Source organism: Hakea prostrata, chromosome 6 (genome assembly GCF_041222555.1).
Source record: "Hakea prostrata isolate BN-2017 chromosome 6, UWA_Hpros_2, whole genome shotgun sequence".
In the NCBI taxonomy this organism is placed as follows: Eukaryota; Viridiplantae; Streptophyta; class Magnoliopsida; order Proteales; family Proteaceae; genus Hakea; species Hakea prostrata.
Genome location: NC_142605.1, coordinates 40,969,876 through 40,995,495, shown reverse-complemented (window position 1 = coordinate 40,995,495; position 25,620 = coordinate 40,969,876). Strand labels below are relative to the sequence as shown.

At 38.5% G+C, this 25,620-nt stretch overlaps 3 protein-coding genes across 7 annotated transcripts; 2 read left to right on the top strand and 1 right to left on the bottom strand.

The window, feature by feature from the left end:
• The first annotated feature begins 494 nt into the window (after nt 1–494).
• LOC149014180 (G-box-binding factor 3-like) lies at nt 495–10,345 on the top strand. 2 transcript variants are annotated; one of them, XM_089159784.1, is made up of 13 exons: nt 495–633; nt 1,674–1,781; nt 1,902–1,946; nt 2,136–2,234; nt 2,438–2,515; nt 2,964–3,014; nt 3,211–3,371; nt 3,751–3,802; nt 3,903–3,951; nt 6,983–7,101; nt 7,801–7,878; nt 7,988–8,113; nt 9,563–10,345. In XM_089159784.1, exons 2-13 carry the CDS (start codon nt 1,722–1,724, stop codon nt 9,782–9,784), a joined length of 1,140 nt encoding a protein of 379 aa, XP_089015910.1. In that variant the 5' UTR covers nt 495–633; nt 1,674–1,721; the 3' UTR covers nt 9,785–10,345. The 2 variants fall into 2 exon arrangements, with proteins under 2 accessions (XP_089015910.1, XP_089015911.1); XM_089159785.1 differs by having other exon boundaries at nt 7,052–7,101; nt 9,563–10,344.
• Nucleotides 10,346–10,803: 458 nt separating this feature from the next.
• On the top strand, nt 10,804–16,279 carry LOC149014179 (Galactose mutarotase-like superfamily protein). The gene is made up of 9 exons (XM_089159782.1): nt 10,804–11,148; nt 11,605–12,490; nt 12,677–12,751; nt 12,971–13,027; nt 13,121–13,284; nt 13,785–13,919; nt 14,668–14,770; nt 15,075–15,174; nt 15,595–16,279. Exons 2-9 carry the CDS (start codon nt 12,380–12,382, stop codon nt 15,771–15,773), a joined length of 924 nt encoding a protein of 307 aa, XP_089015908.1. The 5' UTR covers nt 10,804–11,148; nt 11,605–12,379; the 3' UTR covers nt 15,774–16,279.
• Nucleotides 16,280–16,369: 90 nt separating this feature from the next.
• LOC149014178 (hAT transposon superfamily) lies at nt 16,370–25,147 on the bottom strand. 4 transcript variants are annotated; one of them, XM_089159780.1, is made up of 6 exons: nt 24,978–25,147; nt 23,872–24,003; nt 23,634–23,728; nt 21,738–23,372; nt 20,515–20,910; nt 16,370–18,179 (listed from the first exon to the last, which is right to left on the bottom strand). In XM_089159780.1, coding segments are annotated over exons 3-6 (2,088 nt in total). In that variant the 5' UTR covers nt 23,635–23,728; nt 23,872–24,003; nt 24,978–25,147; the 3' UTR covers nt 16,370–18,123. The 4 variants fall into 4 exon arrangements, with proteins under 4 accessions (XP_089015906.1, XP_089015905.1, XP_089015904.1 ...); XM_089159779.1 differs by lacking the exon at nt 23,872–24,003; XM_089159778.1 differs by lacking the exons at nt 23,634–23,728; nt 23,872–24,003; nt 24,978–25,147 and having other exon boundaries at nt 21,738–23,627.
• Nucleotides 25,148–25,620: the final 473 nt, after the last annotated feature.

The following is a 25,620-nucleotide window of genomic DNA, read 5'->3' as shown; positions in this document are numbered from 1 at the left end:
GATTGTAATAGAGATTTTTCCTTTCATTAATATCCTCTCCGTCTTTCTAAGATAAAAAGAAAAAACAAAGACTACAACCCTGTGTTGATACTTATACGTGAGCCGAATTGTCTTCCGCCACCACGTCGCGGGGAGTAGGGTGGGTGGTCATTGCCACTACTAGTTAGTTGACTAGACTTTAACTCAACTCTGGTTTGGACTTTAGACCTTCCCGGACGTGAAAACGCCTGTTCATTCCAATTCATTTGTTTCTCAGATTTTTAAATTTTTTCCCGATTGAAACTCCACGTAAGCCAACATGATGAGGGGTGATTAACTGGGCCTCGAAAGTACAACCCATTAATATCTACACACGTGTACGGTGGAGGTCACATAAGAATAAATTAATATCGTCCACGAGTACCAATAGCCAGCTCAACCACCACCGTAGTCTCCGTATATAAGTACGTGTATATATACGTCCGCTCATATAGACACGTGTTTCTGACGTGGAAGTAGCCTTGTTTCTTCACCTTCCTCCCCTCTTCTCCTCCTCGCCCGAAAGCACTGGTTTTCTCTTTCTCTTCCTCATTTTCATGAAAGAAAAGGATACGCAGAGATAGAGACAGAGAATGCAAACGATGAGAAGTTAAGGTAAGGTTCTACGTTTATCTTTCTTCCTTGACTTGCAGAGTTCCTAGTACGTCGAATTTTTCTTTTGAATAATTATGAAATTGTGGTTGAGAGCTGAAAACACTGTCAAATTTGTAATTTATGCGGATCGCTAGGGTTGATGATTCTAGACCTGCAGGTTAAATATTGTATATATTTATTCTTCTTTGTATTGTATGTTGTTTGTTCTTTCTATCTGAATTTCAGATAGAGTTTTGGTTTGCTTGCTTTTGCTTCTTCTGATGCAAAACATGATAGAATTAGAATGAAAAAAGAAACAATAGGAGAATGAAGCATTTAGAATCTTAATCCTATCTCTGCTCCCTTTGCTTCAAGGAACAAATTTCTTTGAAAAAAAACCAAAACAGGGAGGATTGCTTGGGAGGATGAATTTTTTTTTTTTTTTTAGGATTTGGGAATCGAGTAGGCAGAATTGCTTCTTAATTGTGAAGATCATTGAGGAGAACTCTATAGCTATCTTACTGGGAATTTAGGGAGGATCTGGAACACTCTTTATCACTTTAGGATGACTATAAATCCATGGCTGCAGTTCGGAGATCGGAAGGGAACAGGAAATTTTAGTTCCTTTTCAAAAGCACAGTTCAAGAATTTTTCATCAGTTTAAGGGTATTTCAGTCATTATATAATCGTTAAACGAGATCTAGTTTTGAACTGCGATTCTTAGCCGTGATTTCCTGACCGGCAGTATTGATTTCGATAGGTCATTAGTGCCCCTATTGTTGCTCTAATTTCTCATCAGACCCAAGCTTTGGGTTCCAGTTTTCTTGGTCTTCCAATTTTTTCAGTATCGTTTACGAATTTTTCTCGATTAAATTGCCGATGGGATGTCTTACTGCAGTCTTCTGGTTTGAGTTGCTTTGGGTTTCAGACTTTCATTTCTTGCTTGCATCAATTCTCAGCTTCTTTTTGTTTGGATATATTTCATCTGTTATTTTGATTTTATTTCTATTACATTCAGTAGCGGGAACAGAATAGCTATATAAGATAAGTGGATTTTCCAGTTTGTAGGGAATCAGTGTAGTTTTGTTTTGTTCCCTTGAAATTCGACCATGGGAAACAGCGAAGCTGAAACACCTTCAAAGCCTGAAAAAGCATCTTCACCTGCACAGGTGAGCCTAAAAACCCAGTATGACAATCCATTTTCTTATTATAATATGAGCACGCAGCACAACTTCCGCAACTCTTTTTGGTTTAACTCCTGATAACAGTCATTGACTTTGCATTGACAGGAGCAGAGTAATGTTCCAGGTTATCCTGAATGGGCAAATATCCAGGTTAGTGGTTGTCATCGTAAATTTTAGTAGTTTCAACCTTTAATGTTGGTTAAATAAGCAAAATATAGTAGTTAAGTAGAGGGAAAAAGATTTTTTCGTTCCTTCAAGATTTGGTAGTTATACAAAAATTATTACCTACTAGATTATTATGAAAGTATCATCTTTTAAGCTGGTTTGTCCCATTTGCAGGCATACTATGGGCCTGGAGTCACTATGCCACCATCGTATTTTAATTCTACAGTTACAACTGGTCATCCTCCTCCCCCCTACATGTGGGGTCCTCCTCAGGTACTCACTGAGGGTTGTGGTTCACCTTCAAATTAACTGTTATATCTCCTTCTTCGGATGTTATAGGTTGCATTGATCTAAATTTCATGGCAGAATGTGACAAATTGGACTCTGCTACCTTCGTTTTTCCTTTTCTTCCCCCCTCCTGGGGAGCTACCTTCTTCTTTTTTTCCCCTCTCAACTTGATTTCTTATTCTTATCAGGCTCTAATGCCACCTTATGGTGTACCCTATCCAATCTACCCACACGGAGGCATCTATGCACATCCTGCAGTTCCATATGTAAGTCTATACTTCTATTGAACTTAGGCTGATAGAAGGTTTTATTTCTTCACTTCGCTACCTTGATCTGCAACAGTCTTAGGTCACCTTCCTAAAATAAGGGAATCTGAGGTGGTTGTAGCTGCTGATAGTGCAATGTAGAATGTGGACTGGGAATTGAGATCTTTCTTGAATAATTTGAAGGATTGGAAGAAGATAATATGTATTACACATGGATGTCTGTATAATGCAATAAACTTCATATTATCCTGTGTACTGTGTACAAGTTTATGACCAGTGTGGTGGCAGCGGTTGACATTTTTGATGCAATCAATTTATCAGATAAACAAAAATGTATATTCCTTTGCACATGCATGTGTGCAGTATGAAGTAGAAAATAATTCTTTGATCAAATTCAGAAACATTATTAGCCTGAAGTATTCATACACATAAGATCTTCTTGTGTCAGGGATCACATGGGCATGGGCCTCCACCATCACCTGGTCTGAGTGAAGTCATGGTAATGTTATTCTGTTTTGTTCTATACTCTTTTTCTTAATATCATTCTTGTTAGTCAATCTCACTATGATGTGTAAATTTTGAAGAACATTTTTTTGAATATTTGCATTATGAATGGAGGACACTGAGAAAGTCCTGATGTTTAACAAGGCTCACATGATGATGTCCTGGATTTAATTATCTTGAGTGTGATTCAGGTTGCTACTCCTTTGGGTGTAGAGCCAGCTGCTAAATCTTCAACCAGTAAAGACGGAGGCTTGATGAAGAAATTGAAAGGATTTGATGGGCTGGCAGTCTCAATAGGGAATGACAATGCTGAGAATGGAACTGGAGGTTCGATCCACGGGATTTCACAAAGGTTTGTTACGCTGCTCTTTATTTCTAGGAATTGGGATATTTTTGGTCTCTTGGGGCAATGACATATGTGTCCTCCAGCCCGTGTTTTGCAATTGGTGTCAGTTTTGATCACTGCAGTACTGGTGGGTTTGACCTAGGAGATCTCCAAGGTCAAAATTCATCAATATACTTTTGAAATTGAGAGACTTTCACTCGCTGCTGAATGTAATACCTTTTCTGTTCCCCACCTTGTGCGTTACACTTGGTGAGGATTTGGATTACTGCAGTACTTGGTATGCTTGACTTTGTAGATCTCCTATGTAAAATACAACCTAATGCTGCTTCTCCACTCCCTTGCTTCCTGACTAGACTGACTCTTAAATTTTTGGATGCCTGTTTAGTGGGGAATGTGGTACAGAGGGTTCCAGTGGTGGAAGTGATGGGAATACAGGAGTACGTCTTCCTAAACATCCATTAAATTACTTTTAACCTCCTATAACTTGTTTTTGAATTGTAGAAATTGAATTAATTTTGGTCCTTTACCTTTTGTTAGGGTGACAAAGCACATAGGAAAAGAAATTGTGAGGGCACATCATTCACAGGTATGAAATCTCCTTGCTGAACTCTCGTCTTGACTCTTGTTGGGAGCATGTACCTTAACGGCCAAGGTACCACACTGTAAACAAGGGTAAAATTCTCTTCTGTCTGTGTTTCCCTGGAAAAAGATTATCGAGTGAGGTACAGCCATAAGGCTTACCAGCTCTGTTGTCCATTTCTGACACTAGACCATTCAGTTATTCTTATCTTTTAATAGGTTGGGGAATATTCTAGATTAACTACTGCGGTTTCCTATCTCAACCGCATGATCTACCATTTGTGGAACTTTTCCCCTCTTTTTTTTTTTCAGCAATCAATTTCTACAAACAGTTATCAACTATTGTGACAGTTTTTCAAATCATCATTTCTACCACATGGCATCAATTAATTGGACTGAATGTTAATTTATAGATCGATAATAATCTCAACATGTCAGTATGGTCCAATAAACCCTGTCTTGTGGCTGATAAGTCAAGATAGTCATAGTTACTTCTGAGGTGCAGTTAAGTTTTTTGCAACCCCCCCCTTCCATACCGTTTCTGCCTTGGTTTTTGTTCTTCCTTTTCTTGATATGAGTATGGAATTTTCTAGTCCATCTGATAATATATGTAAATGGAAACAGAATGCTTGTGCTCTTAGGTTTGCATCCCATCTCTGCCCCCACATTCTGGTTTTGCTGCACTGATGTGAACATGTGGCTTTTACATGCCATTGTTATTAAACCATTAGCCTATGGCTCTGACAATGTCTTATCATTGTTTTTTGTCGCTATTTTTATTTCAACTTAACTCCAAGGAGTACTTCTAGTTGGCTGCATGAATCTATATCTTCTGTCAGATCATTCAGTTCTCAATATGGAACAAGAATTGTTGCTTATTTCACTCCAATTATTTATTAATAATCTGCATTCAGAAAGTTTTGTAAAATTCAACATATTTTTAGCTTGGTCTCTATTTGCCATCAGCAGATTTTTATTTGAGGCAGCCGTGGTTGGCTGCCGCCAACAGTCTGGATTCTTTTGTGATTAAAAGAAAAAAATCCAACGGCTAGGATTAAGAAACGGGGAGTATAATGTAAATAGAATTTTCATTTTTTACCTTAAAAGTTTTTCTATTTTATAAATTTACAAATCAAAACCCTGATTCACCGGACGTCCGACGGTGTTGCAACTTCTACCTTCTTTTGCAGATTGCAATTCCACTTTTCTCATCCCACCAAAACATCCACTTTAAGCAAATCCCCATCTTCATAGCCCTACACCCATCTGCCCAAAGCAAAGAAAACAGAGGAAGTGATTCAAGCGAAGTGAAAGAAGCCCCAATCTCATCACTTCTTATCTTTCTCCATGGGTTTTGTTGGATTTCTGTCTTTCTTATTTGGGTTTTTTGGATTTCTGTCTTTCATTGCTTGAATCTCTTGTCTTCATATCTTGTCTCTCGAATTGCTAATGTGGCTACCAAGGGTAAAATCTCCAGGTTGAAGTCCATCACACAACTCCCAACTTTTCGCCTGAAAGATTCAAAGACTTTCAAAATTTAAGCAAAGAAGACATAGAACCAAAACCCCCAAAAGAATCCATCTTCCAACGGGTTTGCATCGCCACTGCAGCTTCATTCATTATTTCGTCCTAGTACCAATCACTCCTCCAATTGCTCCATTGCCACTAACTCCATCACAATCAGATCTGGTACCGCCAATCTTGGTCTCTCTCCCAGGCGTTGAGAAACAATTATCTTACTCTGCCTAGGGTTTTCATTGGCTGCAGATACATGGGTGGAGTTGAAGAGATCCGTCAACTTCACGAAACCAGAAAGGTGAAGAGGTTAGTTGAGATTGTGTGATTCGTTTGCAATCGATTGTGCATCTGATTCACTTGTCAAAAGCTTAAATGGAGGTAAAAATCAGGGCTTGTTGACGGTGAAGCAATCCGGTGAATCAGGGTTTTGATTTGTAAATTTATAAAATAGAACACCTTTTAAGGTAAAAAATGAAATTTCTATTTACATTTATACCCCCTGTTTCTTAATCCTAGCCGTTGGATTTTTTTTTTAAATCATGAAAGAATCCGGACCGTTTGCGGCAGCCAATCGTGGCTGCCGCAAATAAAAATCCGCCATCAGCAAACAAAATCATTTTGTATGCTTTGAAAAGAGCAAATTTGAGTTGGAACCTCAATCTCAAGTTCCAAGCAAATCAATGACAAAAGGTTCATGCAACTGCACTGTCTTGTCACCTGGAAAGGGGTTGCCTTGCTAGATGTCTGCTGTTTGAAATCATGGCAGACTACCCTTTCCTCCTCTTTTTTTTTTTGGATGAATAAATAATTATATTAAAACACGGGGTAACAAGAAAAACAAAGAGAATCGGGGGGGGGGGGGGCAGCCAGTTAGGAAGGCGACTGGAAAGAGGAGTTTAGACTCCAGGGACTAACAATCAACCTATTCCTCGGAGAGTCATAAACTGGGGGTGGGGGAGTGAAATAAGCCTAGATGATACATCAAAATAGATGGCATTACAAATCAAGACTTGGGATTGAGATTTGGAAGTTCATCTTCTCATGTTGCGTTCTCCACCATAAATGGTGAACATTGGCGGTAAAAACGAGCTTACCCACTTGGTCGCAAATCGTAGAGCCAGAGAAAATTCTCAGGATCCAATTCCAATCTCAAGCAAAGCCAAGAAAACGTCTCAACCTAGGCCAAATAGAAGCAAGGGCTAAACTCCAAATGGATTGGGAGAAAAGGGACAGGAGAAAAAAAGGTGGTCAAGTTTCTCATTTCCATTCCAACAAAGAATTCAGTATTATCTCATATGAGTGTATTATGAGTATATCATCTCATAGTTTTGATTACTAACCGCATTAAATTCTGGGGGTTTATTTTTTGCATCTTTACGTAAGCATTCAAGGATCGAAATTTGACCTGCTCCAGTTGGAGAGGCAAATGTGGCTCCTGGTAGCATATGGGGCTGCTACGGCTCCTGTTAGTGTTCCTGGAATACCTGTTGGAACTGATCATTCAGCTTCTGTGATTTCAGGGTTGGAGCTTAGTGCCTCCCCCAGTGGGAATGTGAAATCTAACTCTTGTACTGTTCATATTTCACCAGGTGTGCCCCTGCCTGGTCGTAATGGCTTACCATGTGAACCACAGATTCAGGTATGACTTATATGCTGCTTTGTTTTTTTCAATTGTTAAGCTTTATTCATAATTGTGATTGAAAACCTGTGGGAGCTCTGGTCCTATCTGGTCACACAATCAGATTAACCCAGTAAAGTGAATTAGACTTCCCACACATAAAGGAATCAATGATCTTGGTCCCATTGAGATCTAAGTGCTCCAATCTGTTTTTTATTCATAGTTGGAAGTTCTTACGACATAATAGGTTGGTGCCTTTGGATAAAATGGAAGAAATCTTTTCAATATTCCTTGAAAAAAGGAAACATTATCAATCATATAAAAAATCAAACATTCAAAAAATCAAACATTCCTTTATGTTGTACGGACAGGTTCAAACAACCAGTTAAGCAGGTTAGTCTAATTGGCTGGATATCTGTGTCAGAGAGACCTGTTTAGGAGCACCTTAGTGAGTTGGCTGTTATTGAATTGATTCCATAATTTTCAATTTTACAAAGGAGGAGATTGCTAATTGACAGTTTTGGATTTAGTTAGAATAGTCTACTAAGATAAGATGAGTTTATAATTGATATAAAGTGCCTGGTAAGAACTGGTTGACCTGCTATGTTTTATCCTTTTAAAAGGAATGGATGCTAAATTGAAATTTCTGTAACATTAACATTTTTCCATGATGTTTTGGGGTATTCATATTTTCTAATTTTGGGTCATTTACTTTTCAAGGATGAACGAGTACTGAAACGGGAAAGGAGGAAGCAGTCTAATAGAGAATCTGCTCGGAGGTCAAGGCTGAGAAAGCAGGTATTGGCATTCCCTCCATTTGATCTTCCTATTCATTTCCATCTATTTGAACATCTTATGGTATATGTATTGTTGGCAACTATATTGACTACTTTTTTATGTCTCCCAGGCTGAGGCTGAAGAGCTAGCTGTGACAGTTGAGGAACTGACCTCAGAGAATATTGCCTTGAGGTCAGAAAGAAACCAACTAACAGAGAATTCACAGAAGCTGAGGCTTGAGAATGCTGCATTGATGGTACTTTTTCCTTACAACATTTCCTCATACGGATGTATTTGGCTAATGCATGAATTTTTTTCTCCAACAGAACCTTCACTGATCCAATGCACAACTTACACCATAGCATTGGCCTCTGTTATTTACTTGTTCTGCTCTGTCATTGGTGGGCAGTAAGTAATCCAAAGACTATTCTTGCTTGATTTAGCTTTTGATATAGCCATATGAGTTGCAGAGTATAGTCTTACTGAGAAGGAGGTTTTGCATCCTTGAAGCAAACAGAACTCTTATCTATAACATAATTGCTGTGTTCACTTTTTGGAGCAGTCAATTTCTATTTTTATTCAAAAAATGGACAAAAGGGTGGGGTTCAGACCTTATGTTTGCATTTATTTCACTTCCCTGTCTTGTGTATTTTATGGGTCATACTCTCAAGTTGGATGATTATGTTGGTGCCACTGTTTTGAAGCGGTGACAGGATGTTAAAATGGAAGGGGTCATGTTTCCCTCTTCAAACAGTTTCATAGCCTTCTTCCAAGAAAACAGATACTTGACCATATATCAGTGAGTGTATGTTGCTGATCCGTGTTTTAACTTCATTAACAAAGGAAAGAAGGGGAGGGAAACACAAAGAGAACCCAGAGGGCTCAATATGCAGCAGTAAGCCATACAACAAACTTAATCATGTTACAAGATCTGAGTGTCTCCTTTTACAGAAGTAATTGAAGTAAGCAAGTAGCTCCATTTTGTTGAAGATAGGCACTAGGCATTGGGCTGTAAGACCCCTTCATAGTTTATGGCATTTATATCAGCTTAGTGGTATTAAATATTCATATTCCAAGAACTTCACTGCAATCTAGTGGTTCCAAAAGTTGTGACTTTGATCACCCCTGTCAACTAGTGGCGCATTTGCTGCTCAGGCTGTAATTGAGTAAGGTATCAAGTAGATGCAGTGCTATTAGACTTTTTTCATTCTTAAGAATAGGAAATTATTAATTAAAAAGTAGATTCCTAGTTGGTTTTTAGATTTCCAAAAGATAACATGTCCCTGCATTCTTAGGTATCAAAAGTCCACTTACGAGTGATAGTTCAGTTGAATTGGAGTTGCAAGGTAGTGTTTGTCACTCCTCTCCATCTGATGTATGGGTGGTGATTTAGTGTGTATTTGGGTTTCTCTGCTGAGGGAATTCTGGGTTTCTTTCTTCCTGTAAATATGTTCTTCTGAGTGTGCTTCAAATTCTTGGTTCAAATTTTAATCTCCTAGGAGTCACTACCATCACATGTGGTAAATATTTGTTGGTTATAAGATTTACTTACTAGAGTCAAGAAGTGCATCAGACGATTGACTTTACAAGATCAAGTGTTACCTCATTCTGCAAGTCTATTGAAATCCAAATACATCCTCTCCATATTTTTGCTTGCATAAGATTTGCATGGAACCTAACATGGCTTGGTTTCATTATTATACAGGAGAAGTTAAACAATGCCCATCTAGAAGTGTACAAAGATATGGCTCCCAAGAATGTCGATTCTGCTGAAATGAGACCACCAGATAGTACCGAAAACTTGTTATCCAAAGTAGACAATTTGGGCTCTGTTAGAAGTGAGCCTCATGAGAACTCTAATTCCAGCACGAAGTTTCATCAACTCCTAGAATCAAGTCCGAGAGCTGATGCCGTGGCTGCTGGATGACCAAAGATAACAACTGGCCTTCTGTTTGCCAGCCTTTTTATGATTTAATTCCAGCCAATTCTGTAAGTTCTGTAACAATTTCAAACTCTGATCACTCCTAACAATAGCTGAAGTAATTTGAGGCAGAGACAGCGGCTAACAGGCAATGAGTTATACTTAGCGGAACATTTTTCTGGAGGTAATGGAAGATCAAGTCTTCTATGGCTAAGAAACTATGGCAGAGGAATTTGTTACTAATTTGTGTCGTCTGTTAAATTCCTGATGATGCTGATTCTGAGGATGCCCAAATTATTATTGTACATTAAAAAGGCTTTTGATCGATTTACAGAGTGACCCCGTAGTGTCATGTGTGTCTTGAGGTATTTGCTTGGAAATTGTAATGCAGCTGAACAACAGAAAGATCCACTTTCCATTGTTGTAAAGTGTCTGTTACTATAATCATTTTCAGAATTGGAATATGTGGACTCACAACTCAATGGCCCGTTGATGGGTATTGGGGGCCATGAGGCGTTTCTTCTTCTCTCTTTTGCAGTGATTTAACCAATGCGTTTCTTCTTCTTCTTCTCTCTTTTGCAGAAAAAAGTTTTTCTTCTCTCTTTTTCATGAATTCAATATTCCATAATTCACGTTCACGACTAGAAAGATCAAGTGACATACAAATTCCATTTTAGCGTGCGCCGGAGAGAGACCGAAAGCGAGAGTTGCAGAGATTCAAATCTCTTTGCTTTTGAGAATCAGGGGGTTTTAACACATCAGCGAGATGGATTACACTTTCTATAGCTCAAACTTTTACTCAATAGAAATTCAGCTGATTTTCATCCTTATTTTCGTCGAATTGGATAAGGAAGATATTAAAGATTTGACGGTGTCATGATTTCTGATTCTTTTCTTATGCGACCACCATCGAGTTCATTGGGTCAAGCGCGCTTTTTTTTTTTTCTTCATTAAAAAAACATTGGGTTTTTTTTTCTTTCTTTTTCTTCTGTCGTTTTACTCTGTTGGAGCGGTGGATTCCTGGAGAAGAAGTAGACCGAATTCCCAATTGTATACTCGAGAGTCGAGAGTGGGAAAATTCTGAAGGTTCAAGTTTCAAATTTCAAACTAGGTAGGCGAACTTAAACGAGCTAGACAAGGAAAATAATAGAAAAAAGTTTCTCTAACATGCCCTGCCATGCACTTATGGTCACATAAAATATCCTTAGTTTTAGGCAGGGTGTGGGGCTTTGGTGTATTCAGGGGTGTGCGGTTTTGGTTTATTCAGATGAATTTGATTGAAAATTGAAACTTGAAACTCAGAAAGTGGGAATTGACGATGACGATGACGATGATGGTGTTCCACGGCTGTCCCAGTTTTCATACATAAGGTGCGTGCCTATAGGACTTGTCAATATCAATCTCTGTTGTTACAAGTTTACATCTCATGAGCTCATGTATCACAGTATCGATTAGATTCTTTTTCATCCATGGATTATACAGAATAGAAAAATCAAATTATTATATAATTTCAGAGCAGTTTTTAGGTTTTGACCATTTGGGCAGTCCCAACTCCCAAGCGTACTTCACGTATCTCCATGTAATCTCTCTCTCTGGAAAGTGCAAGCTGCCTGCATGCATGCATATGCATGAATTCCTTATGTGTCACTGAAACAGGGGAAACCGCAATTTTGCTTATATCGCAATCAAATCTTGGAAGCCGGAGAGATCCTTTTGCTTGCTTGATTACTCAGGCATTTATTTTTGCGTTATCTTTACATTCCATATTTAAGGGATTTGTTTTTTTGTTTATTTCTGCAAGTTGTAACAGTTTCAGTATGTGGCAGGGCTCTGACAGGCTATGTGTTGCCTTCCCCTCCCTCCAACATCTTCTCCTTCTTGGGTTTCTTGAGTTCTTTGAGAACATTGAACTGTTCCCACTTTCCGAATGGGTTTATATGTATAGTCGTGTTTGAATATATGGAAAGGAATTTTATAAGTTCTCAGACTGACTCAAGGTTCAGGAAATGCCAGTCTTCTTCCCTTTTCGTGCTTGATTTTAAGATCTGGGGCTCCTGGTTCAGGTGGAACTGGTTTTTGGTGTTTTGGGTTGTACTCTCGCATCCCCCATCTCGAATTCCTGGGGTGTTGTATCTGTGGCGTCAATTATGGAGTAGTGAGTTATCTTCTTTCTACAGTAAGGTTTCGGAATTCAGGGATCTCTGCATTTGGGTTGTGTTCCCGTGATTCAAATGTGGGAAAAGAGAAATACTTTGTAAGAATTTCTGGGTAAGTTTCCTGGGAAACTACTGGCTATGCTTGTGGTAGAGTTGGGTCTTAGATTTCTTCCCTTTTCTCTCTGGTATTGCAGATACTTGTATAGAAGGTTCTAAGGGTTGAACTGTTAGGTGGGTTTTTGGTTTTAATTCACGGGATGAAGGTTGTATCACAGGAAGCTTTTGGGTGAATTTCATGTTTCTGAACTCCCGGATGTGACGTAGCTTCGGTCTTTACCATTCGAACTCTTCTACTTGAATCCCTTCCGAGTTCCGAGTTCTAAGACAGGGATCTTTGTAAATCGTTAGAGCTTTTTCTTGTTTTTCCTTTTCTTGCGCTTTGGAGATGGGCCATTCTGCCGCAGTCTGGGACCAGAGAGCGGCGGTTGAATTTACAAAGGATTGGAATGGAACCAATCAGGTTATTCTCCGTTCGCCAAGAGGAGCTTCTGCTCGGGTTAGACCCTACTCACAAATTCCTTGCCTTCCTCAATTTTTGTTGATAACGTTGCTCTTTTTCTTATCGCTGCGAGCGCTTAGATTCACTCAAGAGTTTCACCATGAACAGTCAAAATGTTGATTGTTTTTGGCTGAAATTGCATGTATGGTTTTCTTTTTGATGGATTCTCTGTCAGCAATCCAGGTTAATTTGCTGGGAGGGCAGGTTGTTTCATGGAGGAACAATCGTGGGGAAGAACTTCTGTTCACTAGTAGTAAGGTATGTGGTTTTTGTTTTCATTCTTCCAACAGTTTCACTGTCCATTTTTCACAGGCCAATTTAAACCTACCCAATAGTTTCTTTTGGCTAGACCTTCAAATTATTTAAGAGACATCTCTTGACTGGATGGATCTGGATCAATGGACCTCGGAGAGTATTCTTTATAAGGATTGCTAATATGCATCACCTAATCAGAATTGGTTCTTTCATCTTCTGCAGGCCATTTTTAAGCCACAAAAAGCAGTTCGAGGGGGCATCCCCATTTGCTTCCCGCAGGTATTTCAGATCATGTTTGTGGATGTAAAGTAGTATATTTCTACAAAGATCATCTCTCACTAACAGGCTGTAGTTCATTTTATTTTTTTTAAGTTTGGAAATTGTGGATCATTAGAGCAGCAGGGATTTGCAAGAAACAAGATTTGGACTATTGATGATAATCCCCCACCTCTGCGCCCCAGTGATTCCAAAGTCAAATCTTCAATTGACTTGCTACTCAAGCCATCTGAAGAAGAACTGAAATACTGGCCTCACAGGTATGAACCTAGAAACCTTGATATTTTGGACTTTTCTATTTTATTATTATAACCAGTTGGTTAAATTTGGTCAGTTTTCAGTTGAATTATTTGAATTTTCTTTCATAGTAAGTCTACTGAAGTGATTTTAATCCGTAATTTTCTAAAATCTGATGCTTCCATTCAAAATTTCCAGAATACCCTGTTTGTACCAGATAATTAAAGAATAAGATCTGTGCTGAACCCCCGCCCCCAAAAAAAAAAAACCCATAAAAGAAAAAAAGCCGGCAATGTATCCTTTTTATTGTTGTCTCCTGGATGAATAAATAAATCCATCACCAAAGGAGAGAAGGGGGAGAGGGAGAAGAGAGATGACAAGTAGGTGATCCTGTTATAGTACTTGCACTAAGTTTTCCAGTTAATGTTGCATGTTCATTGCAGTTTTGGGTTTTATCCCTACCCCCTTTTGTTGTCAAAACAATGAAAAGTCACTAAAGAGAAGATTACCTTGGGGTTTTCAGCTTTGAGTTTCGTCTTAGGGTGTCTCTCACTGTGGATGGAGATCTCACCATGACATCACGAATTAGGAACATCGATGGAAAGCCATTCAGTTTCTCTTTTGCTTATCACACACACCTCTGTGTTTCTGATATCAGGTACCATTCATTCTCTGTTATTAGAACTAATTTGCTCTTTCAGCCTCATTTGTGAGATTCAAATTTCAAAATCCATATTCATATTTCTTGTGCCTTGGTATCAACGTATTGATATAACTGTTTCATGCTGTAATGAGCATAGTTTTCTGGATCTTTTGTTCTGATATTTTAGAGGCCTATGCTGTCAGACTGGCAAAAATTGCACCTGGCCAGGCTTTTTGATGAAAATGTATTTTGTAGGTCCTGAACTTGGAATTGAGGAAGGATAAAATAAGAAATCATCATATTAGAGTTGATCTGGGAGCAGTTCCGTTAAATGATAAGCTACAAGAAAGTTGATTGAGGTGGCATGGCCACGGAGGCCTTAAATGCCTATGCACGGAGAAGAGATTTAATCCAAATGGAAGGAATCAAAAGAGTTAGGATCAGACCTAAGATAACCTTAGGGGAAGTGGTGAGAAAGGATATGTTTGGCTTAGGCCTTGTCTCTAATATGGGTTCAAACTGAGATGACTGGAAGGCAAGAATCCATGTAGTTGATCCCATTTAGTTTGGATAAGGCTTCATGTAGTTGATCCCATTTAGTTTGGATAAGGCTTAGTATTGTTGTTGTAAACTTGGAAAAGATAGTCAAATAACTTATAAAAAGACATCATAATACCTTCAACTGAACTATTGTCTTAGTTGGCGGTTATATTTTAATATCTATTTGTTTTTTGGGATATTCATGTATGACTTCTTTTAACAGTGAAGTGAGGATAGAAGGGTTGGAAACGCTGGACTATCTGGACAACCTATCCCGAAGAGAACGCTTTACAGAACAAGAAGATGCTATCACCTTTGAGTCTGAGGTAACTCCTTTCAATTTCCAAGTAAGCAACGTAAATGTGTTTCATAGACTTGGGAGGAATGAATGAATCCAACTCTTCCTTTGGGGGGAGGGGATATGGGAAATACAATATCTTCAGATTTGCAAAAAGATAGAAAATTCCATTACTCTTGACATCTTTCTTGTATAACTTTTCATGCAAGGTATTACTTGCTCTGATTCAATGAATGTCTATAATTTATCTGAAAACCATGATTTCTTTCTGAATTTCAATAAACCAATTTGAATCAAGAGATCAGAGTTCATCAGAAACTCCCTATACGCAGGTGGATCGGGTTTATCTAAGTTCTCCTAATTTAATAGCAGTCCTCGACCATGAAAAGAAGCGTACATTCGTTATAAGGAAGGAAGGACTTCCTGATGTGGGTAAGTAGCTCTTCTTCTTTTTTCTCTCCCACTGAAACTGAGAAAGCATCACCTTTTAGATCAGGGTATCATGCAACTTGGATTTCAGACTTGGTTTTGACATCAGAATCTAAAATTTTATGTCGTTGTTACTAAGATGGAAAGTAGACTCCCAGTGGCTGTGAGCCTTCTGAAACTAGTTGGGTTTTTCATTTCTGTTGTTTTATGCATGTGAACTATCAAACCTGTGATCATAACTATGAACATTTTATGTTTATGCAATGGGTTGAGAACCATACTTTTCACATGCTTCTTTTGCATACTGCAGTACCCGATCCTCACAACCTTATTCTCTTAATCTGCTACCTATGTTTGTTTCATAAATTTCATTTTATGCAACGTTCTGCTGCTTCTCGTTAAGATGTGGTTTGCATGATGCAGGGGTTTGGAATCCATGGGAGAAGAAGTCCAAAGCCATGGCAGATTTTGGGGATGAGGAGTACAAACAAATGCTGTGTGTTGATGGTGCAGCAATTGAGAAACCGATCACTTTGAAGCCCGGAGAGGAATGGACTGGGAGATTAGAGCTGTCTGTGGTGGCCTCAAGTTATTGCAGTTAGCACCTTGAATTCCTTTGTTCTAATGACCATCAACCTGATGGTTGAATGTCCTTTGTTCTAGTGACCGTAGCTTTGTCAATGTTTGCTATGACATCCCATCTCTCGACTCCTAGGAATCTTGTATGTAACTTGGACCTGAACAAGAACATTATAAATAATTTTCATTACAACCCAACTCGCAAAATCCTTACACAAAATGAAGGAGAAATGTTATCTTTTTGGGTCTGTCTGCATGTTTCAGCCTCAGTTTTTTGTCATATTAATGTAGATGCTTTTGACTTAGTTTGCCAACTCAGTTTTAAGTTTTACAGTCGTCTTCGCGTTGGTTCTCTTAAAGAGGGGACAATTTTGTTTTACCTGTTCAGGTTTTCGACACTTTTTGAGATTTTTATCAGCTTTGGGTCTCTAATCTCCTTTTTATCCGGCGTTGCAGTTTCTCAATGCAGTTTATCGTGGTGATGTGCTTCATTGTCTGCGTTTGAGAGGTCTTAGATTGTTTTCTCATTAGGCAGCAATTGCTGATGTTATGAATATGATGGGTTTTGGTGCAATGGTTGGTGAACTAAATAAAATTTGTTAGGGTAACGTTACCTGCTTTCTGCGAAAACTTTCGGCATTGAGTCATGAAATTATCTATTAGTTTCCATCTTGGCCAAGCATTATCTTGCTACAATCCAACTGAAAAAGACAGGCAAGGCCTGTTCTGGGGCAAGAACCATGTGACCAGATGTGATTTCCCTTGATCTTAAATAGATTCATTCATTTGCACACATTTTGGTTGGGGAGTTATGCCTGATTTATTTCCACGTATGGTAGATCATTGACTTTTAATCTTCTTGGTTGGAGACCATGGTTTAACTTTCATGGGCAATGACGAGAGAAGAACATAGCAAATCAAACCTGGTTAATTCTCTTGATCAGTGGATGCCAGGTTTAACTGGATCCGCTCTGAGTACCACCAGGAACTCATAACGTGTCTTGCTTGTCATTCTGAGAGTGAGTTGATCCCCGTTGGCTCCTTTCAAATACTTTCTTCTCTGATATGTTCTGCTTCCTAATCCCAGTAGAAGCTTGCAGGCAAAATAGACTCCTCCGGCCTAACTGTCTACCAATGCAATCAACAAAAAAGAAAAAGAGAAAATCTGGGAATGAGTACATGAGTCTAGATCACCTTCCTGTTAGAGAGTGCTCTCATTACATACATTTTATGTGGAGCTCAATCTGAATACTGATAAATTAATTCCTGGGTGATATCCCCAGTGAATCCCACATGAACCCCACAATACGTGTGGCGAAAAAACATCACCGGTCACAAAAGTGACCTGAACTCGAAATGGGCAATTATCCTGCTGAAATGTAGGCAGAGTTGCACCGGCCAGCATCCGCAGAATGAAGTTTCTAACATTTCATGAGAAAGGGAAGTAATTCAGGAGTATGCAAGACCATACCCTTGTGCCCAACCGCTGTTGCCTCATATATTGTTGCATTTTGGAAAGGTTAAGTTACATTCATGCTTCGTTGCCGTAGTCTACAAATCAGAGAAGCTTGTTTCCGCTGGAGGTTTGTAAACCATATACAATCATTACATTAACAGAAACTGCCCACCTCCAGAGAAATTTGGAACTACATTGAAGCCCAACAACGAGATGCTCCATACCATTCACAGACTCTTGAAATACCAATATTCAGACAAAGAGAACTTATCAGCCAACACATAGGCTGCAGTTCATAATGGAGGACACCACATCTTTTGCCCTCAGACATGAATCCTAGAATGTTTTTTTTCCCCCCAAGAAACCCAGCTACATATTTGGATCATATTACAGTACACATTGCACAAATTGGAAGCAGTGATTCAAAGTGTCGACAGTAATTCTAACAATGCATGAAAAAATTGCACCTGATTAACCATCTTACAAACAGCAATCACAGATTAGTTACCAGTTAGCAGTAATAAGAATTAGGATCTAACATGTAAAACCACTGATTAGTATACATTACAATTGTAGACTAGGTTTACTTTCTTGTGCTTCTTTGATGGTTGGAAGGTTAACATCACCAACTTCCACCACGGCCAATTCCCTACTATCCTGACAATTATGGCTGAGTTGATTAGTCACCAGACTAGGATACTTCCAGTTTCATGAAACAAAACATGGCAATTTATGAATAATGCAACCGGATTGATGCATAATAAACACAGTTTTCTGGATGGATATTCTTGTTACTGCTGTTATAAAAGATGAGGTCAACCTTAGTATGAGAAATAGGAGTGAGCTCCAAGTTATCATAAGTGAAACCTCATGCTGTTCCAACACATGCCAGGGAAGAGTACGATCCAACAGCAACACTAATATGGAAAAACAGGTTTAAGAAGGGAACTCAGCCTCTCTGTGCTACTTTCATCTGAAAGACAATAAGGTTGAAAGATTGAGAACAGATAGCACCCAAGATACCGCAATAGAACAGGAAAAGTACCAAAATTAATAATCAGTAATTCAAGCTTTGATGCTCAGACAATGAAAACCATGCCAACCAACAAAATGGAAACAAAAGCACACTTATACGCATACTAATAATATACACCCAGGGTAAAATATGTCCACAGTTGAATAACAAACATTATAAACATCCAAAACTGTCAAAACAACCAAGAGGCACAATATATATGAATAAGGTATGTCTCATGAAGCTAAATTAGAGCCCCCACTTTGACACACAAGGATAGACACTTAGAAATCTCAGAACATACACTGTTTTGAACCCAATGCAAGGCATAATCATACACCTAGCAAACATGGCAATTTTATTTCATTTACACTACTCAAAATCATTGTTATCAAGGCGTCACCTAGGCATCCAAGCTCCTTGCTTTTGGTCCTCTCAAACTCCATGGTTGCGTTGCTAACTATGCATATATTGGGGTTATTCTTGCTTTTACTTGCCAAAGTTTTCTCTTAAGCAAATGCATTCTATTTTTCTGTATCCATGAGATGCAAGGAAGACTCTGAAAATCAAGACCATTTACCACAGCAAGGACCTGAGCCACTCTTGATGCATCATCTTCTTCATTCAAAATCCTTAATAAAAAATTAAATTTGTTTTCTAGGTAGTCCTTGTTCTCTAATCTTAGCCATGGATATCACCATCTTCAAAGTTCAAAATTTTAGATGATCATGCAGACATTTTACCTTTTGTGGGTAAATAAGTAAAACACCAATATGCAAGATCCGGTCACAAGTGACATTTTGACAACTATTCAACTGCTAAAATTACCTAATTTATTCCAATTTACTGCTGGATATTTCTCAAAAAAATGTAGGCATGTCCATACCGCAGATATCCCGACTCTTTAAAATTCAATTGGAACAGCTAGAATATGAACTACATTCACACCCTGTTTTTATAATATGACATGAACAGAATTTACTGCTAGTGTCACAAGATATAAGCCTACTTCAGTTGAAATGCTAAAGAAAACAACAGAAACAACAATAAGCCTTGTCCCAACTAAATGGGGTCAGCTACATCGATTCTTGCCCTCCAATCAGCTTTGTTTGATGCCATGCTAGATACAAGGCCTAAGCTATGCATATTGCTATGCATATCATTTCTCACCACTTCTACTAAGGTTATCTTAGGTCTGCCCCTAGCTCTTCTAGTTCATTCAATTTGGATTAGAAAGAACATTCAACTATTCAACTGCTCAAATCACCTAATTTGGGTAAGGTCATCTGACCTCTGTTTCTAGAGGCTTCAACATGTAAAACATCCCCAACTAATGAAGAATTACAGGAAGTAAAGGTATGCTGATGCAGCCAAGTCCTAGATTCCAGTCAATAAAACAGAGGTCAGATCAGCAGCTCCACAGACCCAGATCTAAACTAATTCCTAGTAAACCAGAGTTGAGAAAGTTTTAATCATGTGCTGGTTTTGGTAGCCTGCTTCCAGGTTTGGATCAATTCAAGGTGGTGCACCTGCATCATGCCCATTTTTTGGCCTTACAATGCAACTCATTACAAACAACGCCCAAAGAAATAAAAGCCCATACCCTATGGACATTGAAACAGAACAAATTTTTGGATTGGACAAGTGCACTAGATGAAGTTTTTCTTGAGAGAAACATAGCAATCTGGTTGAAGTATTATTTTCTCCTTCAATTTAAACAATGTGTTCTATCTATCCTCTAGAAAATGTAGTGTAAGGTTTTACAGGGTATTGCAAGAAGCATTAAGGACTGAGAATAAGGACAATCCGAAAAGGATTTCCCTTTGCCTAATAAGAAAGTCCTCACCCTTGCAGAAAAAAAGAAGCTAAAATTGGATGGGCACTGACAAATAAAGATGGCAACTCAAAAGATAAAACAAGATTGTATCAGCATTTGGAGTTTTTCTATCCTTATCCTTATCCTTTCCTAATTTAAGCTTCGGAAATTTATTAAGAATTCCACACAGAAGCATAACTTATAACTTTGTGGAATCAAAAAAGGCACAAAAGCAATTTTAATTTTCAAGAATATTAGCAACATGTTATTCATGCCTTGATTCTCACTAGAAAGCGAAAAAACTGATTATTTAACTATAGAGTATTACATATTTCATCAATGTACATGTCATAAAGAAAGGGCTGCAACTTCTAAAGAAGGATCCAAACTAAGCCACACTAAAGTCTAGAAACAAAATTATGAATGAAACCCCACATATTTAAGTACTATGGAATAAAAGTTGGTACAATCACAAACCAAAGATGTGGTCATTTGCACCAAACATGGCATTGCTAAGTCTTGTATTCAAGTCACCACCATCCAAAGCAGAACCAAACCGATCAAGCCACTGAGTTGGACTTGGGTTTTCTGACTCTTCTACCCAGTCTGAAGTCATGTCAATGTCATCCACTAGAATAGGGTCAGCCTCTACAGGCTTGCTTTTCATCCGGCTTGCAAGCTTGAAGTTGTAATTTATATAAAGAAGGTCATTCAAAGTCTCTTTATCAAGCCTATTGCGCTTCTCAGAGTGGATCTGCTGAAATGTGCTCCAATTTCTCTCAAAAGAGGAAGCACTGCAAACTTGACTGAGAATTCTAACTGCAACCTGTTGCAGTCCAGGGGCAGAATCACCATACTGTTCCCACCAAAGGCCTGCAAGAGTATCCATAGCATATCCAGATTTTCATCAAACCAATAGACATTTAAAAGACTGCACAAAGAGATAGCAAATGAATCTGAAGCAAGAACGTGCTAGGCAAACAAAATAAAAACCCTGAAAAACTCAATATCGAGACAGTTTACAAACATGACATGATAAGCTATAAGAAAGTGGTTTGAGGTGGCATGGCCACATTCAATGGAGGCCCTTAAATGCCCCTGTATGAAGAAGTGATTGACTTCAGCTCAAAGGAACTAGAAGAGCTAGGTGCAGACCTAAGATAATATTAGGAGAAGTGGTGAGAAAGGATATGTATGGTTAAGCCTTGCATCTAGTATGGCCTCAAATAGAGCTGATTGGAAGGGAAGGATTCATGTGGCCAACCCCATTTAGTTGTGATAAGGCTTGTTGTTGCTGCTGTTGTTACTGTTTACAAACATGACACGCTTTGAAAACTAAAACTTAAGATGACAATGGTAAGTTACACTGAAAACATTATATGATGTAAGAAGCATTAAACACCACCCCCACCCCCACCCCCAACCAACCAGATTGACTTTTCAACAGGTTAACTTCATCAGGGGACCAACAAATCCAAACTCAACCATTAGAAACAAATATCTCAACTGTAATTAGACTCTCTTCTTTATTAGATGACCAGATCAATGGTGTAGTAGAATTTGTTTTAATAAAATACTCAATTGGTAGCATTTTAAAATCATAGCACATGCATGCCATAATACATATCAAGAGAAATGATGGGAAACAAATGACACGATTTATCTTTGAATGCATGTTGAGAATTAATGTGGATACATACCAGGAGATATCATGTTTCGTGCCTCCTTGGCTAGGCTACATCCGAACAACCCCTGTGCCTTTTTAAATGCAAATATTTGTCCAGTGATATCATGCCTCAATTCGGGTGTTGGTAGAAGTTTCTCCAAAACATCAAGGAACTCTTTCTTTATCAAGCCAAGAAATTTAACTTCAGGATTGTATTGAATACTAGGATTCAGAAATGCAGCCGCTGAATGCAGAGGTGAATGAAGCTCGTTTTGCCACCTTCTATCCATTATATCTAGAAATGTCTTGCATTTATTTTCGTCCATGATATAATATGTCCTAATAGATTCCTTGGCCTTGGTCATAAACTCATATATGGATGGCACAGCAGGCTTTCCACCAGAAACTTCCCTCAACACTCTCAGCACAGGCTCTGAAACAGCCACACACTCTTCAACTGCCCTCCAGAAGTCATTATCCTCAAGAATGGCCCTACATGATATGCTTTGTTGTTTATTAGCAAAAGCAGGATTAGTTGAATAATCTGGACTATTGAACATATGCTTCAGTCTTGACCTCTGCTTCAACATGGACTGCAAGGAGAGAAAATTGGACACAGACTTTGTGATACCGGTACGAACAATTTCTTGCCCTCCAGTGAACTTCTTCATTAGATCAAGCACCCAGGTGTGATTGTATACAAACCTAGAAATAGTTTGCGCTTGTAGGATACATTGATTAACCCAATCAATTTTAGAGAAGTCTTCCAAGATCAAATTCAGACAATGAGAAGCACAAGGAGACAAGAAAATGGTACCATAGTTCTGCATGCTCTGACTCCCAACAGCAACATAGTTCAGAAAAGCACTGTCCATGATTATTTGAACAACATTTTCTGGGCCAATTTCTTGAATGACTAAATCAAATGCATCAGCAAGCCATTTTGTGTTCTTGAAGTAGGAAGAGGCATCTACTGATTTGTGGAAGAAGGTTCCAGATGGTGATGACACAAAGAAGTTTATCAGAGCTCTTGTTTTATTGTCTGTCCATGTATCTGCAATGATTGTACAACCAGTGGTGGCCCACTCTTTCTCAATTTCCTTTATTTGTTGGCTCACTTCCATTTTGATCCTTCCTAACCATGTGGTCTTCAGGGTCTCTGAGGATGGACCTCGAAAGCCATGACCACAATTTGCTACTGCATCAATCATTAATTGATAGGAAGAAGAGCGAGCAACACTGAAGTCCAGTTTATTCTCAAAAAAGAACAAAGCAATACTTCTCTCCGCATTTTCCCTGTCGAACGAAGGAGATGGGCCTAGTTGTGTCCCAGAAGGAAATACTTTTGTGCTTGGTACCATTGTTTCCATAGAAATGAGAGCTTTATTTGCATGCATATTTATGGGAGGTTTGGTTTCTGCAAGCCGTTGCTTTTTAGCACTAGCAGCTTCTTTCCCTTCCTCCTTGAGTGCTATAATGCCTCTAACCCTATCAGTCACTTCATCCCTTACTTTGCTACATGGATGAACACCCTTACTAGGCAGTCGAGAAAGATGATGCTTCAATCTACTAATACCCCCATTCAGAACTTTTTGACAAAATTTACATCTAACCTTATTTCCTTCCAACTTCTCACAGTATTCCCAACAGACATCTTTTTCTCGAACCACTGCCATGACAGAAATACATGATGAGTGTATGTGCTTTTACATTTTCCCTTGATTATCGGACTTTATATAACAGCCAATGGATTAGAACTGAGAAGACTGGATCAGTTATAGTAAACATTGGGCTAGAAAGGAGTCTAGCACCCCTTTTCATTGTTACTCAAATAATTTTCCTGCCTGTCAAGGCAAGCAGATGACTCAGGCTTTCCTAAGTGCCAAGAAACAGCAGTACAGCGTTGCATAGATACAAAAAGTGAACTTACTACTGATGTATGAAAATAATTTCCACCAATGTATGACCCAAAAAAGCAGTAGATAGATCGTTCAAAACATGATGCACCTACTGAACCAAGCATCTCTGCAGAAAAGAATCAAGAATAAAGAGGATTAGAGTATTAGAAATGAAAATTTCTTTATGAAAACTCCAATCAAAATAAACTTGCAGCTGACAACAAAGAAATTGACAGCTCCCATAATAGAATATCAGGAAAAGTAACAGACCTGAAGAGAATTAAAACAAAACACGTGATACAAGGATCATATGATTGCTAAATCCACCCCAAGATTCAGCAGTGCAGAAAAATATGAACAATAGAGTCTTCTTCAAGCGACATCATGAAGCCAAATCTTGGTCTGAAATGATTAAAAAATCACCGAACTTTTGAAACCTCATTCAAACTTTTCTTATAAACCTCAGGTGAAAAAAATAAAGGAGATTAGATTTATGAGGGCCGAAAGTATAACTGAAAACCAACAACAGAGGAAATGATGCCATTCGCTGTTATACATATTACTTATGTAATGTATGAACATGACTCAACCCCACAGTACTGAAATTGTCTCATTTCACAAAATCTGATACATGCTTAAAACAGACAGGTGCCACCCAAAACTCCTCACAGTGGAATTTGAGACAGCTCAAAATCCTACCCAGCATTCCAACTCTAGGAAGAAATTTATCATTATATATACTCAAATTTATTTCAGTCCCTTCAGTTTTTGGACTTGATTCCCCAGCAGTCATCCTGGTAAACATCAGATAATAAGTTTTAATGTTGAAGTAAATAGTCAAGTATTTATCTGCCATGTAAGAACGCCAAATTCCTAAACGACCGTCCATAATCGTCTCTTCCTGGAATCACTAAAGTACATCACATCAATCTAAAGATTATGCCAACGGAAACTGCTACTTCTAGTAAAGCCCATGTCTTAATTACTTGGAAGTCTAAAGGATACCACAAGTGTAATGCATAATCATGATACAAAGCAACTCTCCCTCCGTGAATTCACAATCAACCCAGAAAGATCTTGTTATTTTTTTCCATTTTTGCGGTCTAAAACTTAAGTTCATCTTATACAACCGAACCCGGCAGATTCATAATTCTCAAACAATACAACACAAAACACCAAAATTCATCACGCAATCCCAGACAGAGAAAGCTTCAACAGAACAAAAACAGAGGACTACAACACTGAGGAGGAGGTGTCGAAGGCACAAGAGAAAGAGCATAAACAAGTAATAAAAAAGAAAAACCCCGATAAATGAGGAGCCAAAAAAAAAAAAAAAAGGAAAGACGAACGGGAGAAAAAGGAGTTGGAAAACTTACAATAGAGAGATGGAGAGAGAATTGAGGTAGATCATCTCGATGGAGAGATACCGGAAATCGGAGATTCTGCAAAATTAGTTTCTTATTTATCGCGAATGAATTTTCAGAGTCTAAAAATGTAAGAAATATCGCGATATCTCGCAGTTTAGGGTTTTGCTTTTTAAAGAACATTTCCCCTACTTGATTTTCACAAAGCTTTCTTCTCGTTGTTTTATTGTCATTTAATTGTGAGATGCGATATCTCGCAGAGAAACCGATTTTTCGCGTTAGCACGTGTACGGTTCTAACAATATACTCATTGGAGTCGTTTGATTGGCTTACCAGACTCGCCAAAAGTTTTGAAGCGATTCTTTCGGTCCTTCATTTCCGTCGAGCTTAAGCATGCGTTGTATTGTCATGCGACGAGACTAAGTCAATGGGCGGTTGGTTCATGGTTGGACCGGAGTCTTGGAGTCTCATAATTGGGAGCTTCACCCAATTTTAATAAATTTCAATTACTAGATTGGGGCCATTGAGCAATGTCATTAGGGTTCAACTTCAATGCTACGCATTTTTGTGACCGAGATTTCAATCTTGACCATTGACAGCAATTGGTGCAGCATTCACTTTAGGAGTTGAAAACAAGTTTACTTTATTTATGTAA